Raw genomic sequence first — 6,079 nt, 5'->3', positions numbered from 1 at the left:
TAACCGATAATTCAGTCGTGTTTGTTCACAGTATTATGATAAAGTAGATACTCTCGTAAAGATATCTTCACATGAAATCAGTTAAATCGTTTAACATATTTTACTAAATATGTTTGACTGAATAATTTAACAGTTTGTAATACTATCTTTTCACCTTATGATAATTATTATCAATTTAAGAGTTTAAGACATCAAAATACTTATCATCTTAACTAATATCGCATTTTATTAGCGGATAAGTTTCACTAATGAACTTGAAACATCCGAACAAATCTATATAATGGTAAATTTACAAACTATATTCTATATTACATCCACCAAAACTATACAAGCTTCAATGAACAATTTTTTTTTTTTGGTATTATCAAAGATGAAAAAAGGGGTATATATAAAAGACTTGGTCTAACACACTGGGCCATGTACATCAAAATAGGCTAAACTGAATTTTGTGGTTATTTTCAGACTGTTGGGTCCTTTCCAAAGCCCATAAATAAATGGGTTAGCAGCATTGATACCCTACGAGTCACTTCTGCAGCTCGCCCAAGCAGTGGCACCTTCACTGTTTCTCTATTTGATATTGGCTTCTTGTCCCACCTATTTCATGCCATAAAATAAAAACTAATGAATTAGTTATTATTATTATTGTTTACTTTCACTCTTTAAAGATAGAAGACATGTTTACTTGAACCATAAGGAACAATTGATCTATCCATTACAATTCATAAATCTGTCCATAGAACATTCTAACACACACACACACACGCACGCGCTTCTCTCTCCATAGGTAATTCTAATTTCACTGGCATAACAGAAATCATGTGATGCTTAATTGAAGCCTAGTGTGAAAATGAGCCAAATCATGCAAAACATACAAGAACTATTATCAAATTCTCAGAACAATACATGAAGGCCAGAGAATTAGGGGTGCATGATAATACATACCAGTCCTCGTGGCGAACAATTTTACCGTCATCCACATACAACTTAATCAGTGATACCATATCTATGTGTTTCCCCAGGAATTTATAGTATTGCTTATTGTCAATTAATATCTGCATGCAACATCCATGAATTGCATCTTTAAGTAACATCATAAGAAATCAAGTAAGAGATGCTGCAGTGCACTACACAATAAGTGATGGCAGATTTACCAACCTCTCCTTTTTCTGGTGAAACCATGTTTTCTTCAACACTGTATTCCACAATCTTTGACTCCTTAAATACCTAAGAAATAATATGCAAAATAGAAGTCCAAAATTTCTCAACATTAACACAAGACACGATAAATAATATGCAAACTAAAGAAAACGTCTATTCAAAGGAAAAGAGAGAAAGAAATGATATTTTTAATTAACAAAATCAACTGAAACAAGATTTAATACGAATATAAGCATACAAGTAGGAGATATTTGAAAATGGAACAACTACTAATGATAACAGAAGCAAATGCAATATATTAACTATTAAGTTGCTGATAAATGACAGGTGCATCAGAGTTGAAAAAAGCGATACTGTCAGGTTATAGACAGAACAATAGTCTGTCTATCCTTTGGCAGATATTCATGAGATGACTTGAAACTTTCTGATTAATTCAAACACTTAATCTTTGTTTTTGGTAAAAGAAAACAGTAAATTTTTGTAATAACATCTTACATGTCAGAACTTTCAGCCTAATATTAATTAGGGAAAAATCAATTCATTATACAGACAAGTAGGAAAAAAAAAATGGAAAGATGGAGAGCAGCACGAAATAATGAAAACCTTGGGAAGAGTATAGAATGCTGACTTGATCTGCTTCACCCTGCATTATAAACATGGTAAACCATATAAGAAGAATTTCCATCGATTAGCAATTTCAAATGTCTTCTTGAATAGATGAATACAGGAAAGTAGAAAATAAGAAGCTACATACTGAGAATAAATAAAACAGAATATGAATTAAACAACCAGAACTAAAGAAATGTCCATATCAGTAGGCTAAGAACTAACGATTATTACAAAACCTACATGTATAGGGATAAAATCCACTTAGATTCTTTCTTAATCTTTCATTCAATATGATTTATTATGTACACATATAGCCACTTAGATTTTACCAGAGGTTGGCTTTGAATTTACTGGGAAAAGTTAAGCCTGCAATAATAATATACAATATCAAACCATGACTGAATTGAATCATATTGTTTCAGTTTAAGAATTTCTGATTTTTAAAATCTGGGTACCTCGATTACCCGCATCAGTGAGCATAGGCAACAAATGAACCTCCTTTTTTTTGTTCATGATTGAAATGCTATTGAAAGAATGTCAAACATACATGACATACATAATCACAATGACGAAAGCAGTTTTCCTATTAATTTGCCTTCGCAATAGAAAACTTGAAACAGAAAGCTTAATCTTTCAACTTATGTAAGACTTAAAAGTCTTGTATACAAGCTTGATTTGAACATGTCACTTTGAAATTTCTCCTGCCTATTCCATGGAAAAGCAAAAATCGAGTATAACAACAGAATGCATGCATACCCATGAGCTCGCATAAGTGGATCCTCAAATGAAGCATTTGGAGCATAGATTTCAAAGTCTTGAGATGTTGCACAAGATCCATACCTGAAATACAACATCCTAAGGTTAGAACATTAAGAATATTCAGAGAGAATGCAGTAGATTCACAATTTGTTAACGAATAATTTGTTCTTGTAACAGCGGTTGAAAGAGCAAAACAATGTTCTTATCCTAAAAGAAAGGGAGTTTTTTAAATAACTAGAAGATGGTTTACATAGTCAAGAGTCTTCATCAACAAACAAAACCACAATAGGACATCGTTTCACTCACTAAGGTATCTTCGATGGGGTAAAAATGGTGTGAAAAAATCCTTTATGAGTGAACTCGGACGAAAATTTTCATGGAAGAGCTCTAATCATCTATAAAAATTTGCACACTATTTTTTCCCCTCAGCCAAACATACTCTTAAATTAAATTCATCTTTTTTACCCCCTCAAGAACAGTCAATCAAGCTATGATCCAATATTGTATATTGTCAATTGAGTCCATGCAGCTTACTAGCTATAGACCGTTTAGGGATTGCATGAATTTTGCATATAGCTTTTATTTCTCTTGAAATATTGTTTTCAAATACTAGACTACCTGGTCATAGAAGTAGGTTGATCTTAATTTATATCTCAAAGAGTTTCTATGAAATGCAAACAACAGAGCAGAAGAAATATCCACAGGAATAAGAAAGTGCTTACAGACGGAGAAGGTGAGGGAGAATGCGATCAGAAAAACGGTGGTTGTTGTTTGGATCAGCGGAATCTGAGGTGGTTTTTTCATCACTACGATGATCCATTGGTGATATTGATACTTTGAAGGAAGCAAAGACCACAAGTTGAGAAAGCGATGACTGAAATGATACGAGACTAGAGCGGGAAGAAATGTTGAAGAGTCGAAGAGTGAGTAATGGCGCCATGAACTTCAACGTGGCCTTACTACCTTCACTCCTTAATTCTTTTGCAATCTATTAATCTCTTCTAATCAATTATCATATTAAAGCTTCATCTTATTACCTTTATTAATTATTTTCATCACTCTTTGGTTTAATGATAAATATTAATGATACATATTATCTGTGTCATTTTATTTTATTTTTATTATTTATAGTGTACATTTTTTTATTTTCTCCTTTTAAGTATTAAATATAAAATTTGTTATTTTAAATAAATTTAATTTTAATACTTTAAAAATATAAACTATTTTATATAATATTTCATTATATTCCTTTTGTAAATGACTTACATATATATATGAGTTAGACTTTATACACTTCAAGATTTAGGGATCAATGTACAAAATGATTGAAGATAAATTTAGCAATTTCTTTTTTAATATAGTATAAGATAATTAATAAATATTTTCCCCTTAAATTTATTACTTATATAACTTAATGAGTTTAATTTTTGTACGGATTTGTTGTTTCTGTAACTAAATAGTTTAGTAGTTTATTTGCTTATGTGTAATTTTATGTATCTAAATATACTTATATACAACACCCACCAGCTCCAAAAATAAAACTATTCTTTCCACTTAACATAGTGTTCATTGATATGCAATTGTCGGCTAAAATTTTTATATATGAATAATTTTAATGAGAAATACAAAAATATTTGATTATTTTAGTGTTTTATACGGTTGTGGTAGTAGCACAAAACGTCAGTGACGTTTTGTAATAAAAAAAAATTTTAATTATAAAAGAATAAAACGTTACTGACGTTTTGTAATAAAAAATATTATTTTAATTATTAAAATATAAAACGTCACTGACGTTTTGTTAAAAAAATATTATTTTAATTGAAGAAACACAACGTTACTGACGTTTTGTAAATAGCCATAGTTGTGTTTAACACACGAATTGATTCATGATGAAGGATTTCACTTCTAGTAATACAATATTAAAAAAAAAGTTTGCAATTGTCTCTATATAAAATTGATAATTAAAAATTGTTAAATAATAATTTAATTAAATATATTAAATTATTTAACAAATCTCAACTGTCAATTTTACATGACAATACTTTTTATTATTTCCCTATTTTTCATCCAATCCCTAACAAAGCAAACATAGGAAGAAATTAAACCTTTCACATTATCAAAGGTTACTTCGGTCCTTGACTGGCTCCCCTTCATCATGTACACGTTCGTACATATTATTCAACTTTAAATTTTTACTAAAATGAGACTCGCACAATGCGCAGACAATAAATTAATGGTAATATATAATAAATATTAAAAATAGTTATATTTTATACAATTAAATTAAATGTGTAAATTAAAATTAAATTTAAAAGATATTTTATTTAAAATAATTTGTAGTATAAAAGATTTAGATGTTGGAGTTGTACAAAGTGATATTTTTATTTGCTAATTTGATTTTTTCATTTATTTTAATTGATAGATTTAGTCTTCTTATGTGGTACTCGTCCTCCTTTTTTTTATTGGTTATTGTTAGAATTGTTACTTTTTTTTTCTGTTAAAGTTCTTGTGAATGCATGTTTTTTATGAATTGGTGAGTTGTATACACTTTCTATTATGTTGTTTGTTCAACTTTGTATGTATGTTTTTCTTCCAAAAATGTATCTTGAATTTGTATGATTTTCTTTCTTTTTAATCTCTTGATATAATTTTCCAATAATATCTACAATAAAAAGAACAAAAATGTGTAGATTTTTGTTTGAATAAGTTATTTTTAATAAGAATAATTGAAATAGTATAAAATAAAATTACCTGTTAGTATTTTTCTTTGACCCACTCTATCAGATAATGTCTCAAGTGATGCAAATTCAAAATATTATTGAAAAATGTTCAAAATTTGATCTTTAATTTCTTTCACAACAATTGTGACTAAAAAATTTGCTTTCATTATATCTTTAATTGGTCTATACAAATCATTTGTATAATTTTAACAATATTAAAATACAATTATATATAAAGTATTATAAAATAATATAAAAGTATAAAAAGCAAAAATAATTAAAGTATTTTTTTCGTAAATTCAATTTAAAAATATAACAAATATACTTGTTTTGTACCTTTTCATCTAATATAATCATTTCTAAACAAAGAGACTCTTCTTCATTTGTGAGTGTTAATATTTTTCATAGATGAACCATGCAAATTTTGATAAACTAATTGTCTTTTTATTTCGTGATATTGTCTAAAGAATGATGCTACATTGAGTAAGTTTGAGATGCTGTGTAGTTCGAAAATAATTTTTTTGTGCTAAATTTGATGTCATTTGAAAGAATAGTGATAAGAGACTTATATAAGTAGTTCAAATAGTATGAAATTTGAATATTTATAACGTAAACTTTATTATGATGAATAATATTATTATTACATTTGTTTATTATATTTAATGAGTTATTTATAGAAATTAATAAATTAATTATTGGAGTTATAAATTTATTGTATTGTTTATAATGGTGAGATATAATAAATATATAGATATGGATTTAATGTATTTGTAGGTTACAAATTTGATTACAAATTTTTGTATATATATATTTTGTTGATTTAAAAATAATAA

General features: G+C 27.7%; 1 protein-coding gene across 1 annotated transcript; it reads right to left on the bottom strand.

The window, feature by feature from the left end:
* Positions 1-211: 211 nt before the first annotated feature.
* On the bottom strand, positions 212-3,496 carry LOC107466496 (uncharacterized). The gene is made up of 6 exons (XM_016085468.3): positions 3,249-3,496; positions 2,524-2,607; positions 1,762-1,801; positions 1,156-1,224; positions 943-1,052; positions 212-594 (listed from the first exon to the last, which is right to left on the bottom strand). The coding sequence occupies exons 1-6, from the start codon at positions 3,464-3,466 to the stop codon at positions 459-461; spliced, it is 657 nt and encodes a 218-aa protein (XP_015940954.1). The 5' UTR covers positions 3,467-3,496; the 3' UTR covers positions 212-458.
* Between the last annotated feature and the right edge of the window lie 2,583 nt (positions 3,497-6,079).

Source organism: Arachis duranensis, chromosome 9 (genome assembly GCF_000817695.3).
Source record: "Arachis duranensis cultivar V14167 chromosome 9, aradu.V14167.gnm2.J7QH, whole genome shotgun sequence".
NCBI lineage: Eukaryota > Viridiplantae > Streptophyta > Magnoliopsida > Fabales > Fabaceae > Arachis > Arachis duranensis.
Note: the sequence above shows the minus strand (reverse complement) of the source record. Positions and strands in the feature narration are given on the sequence as shown.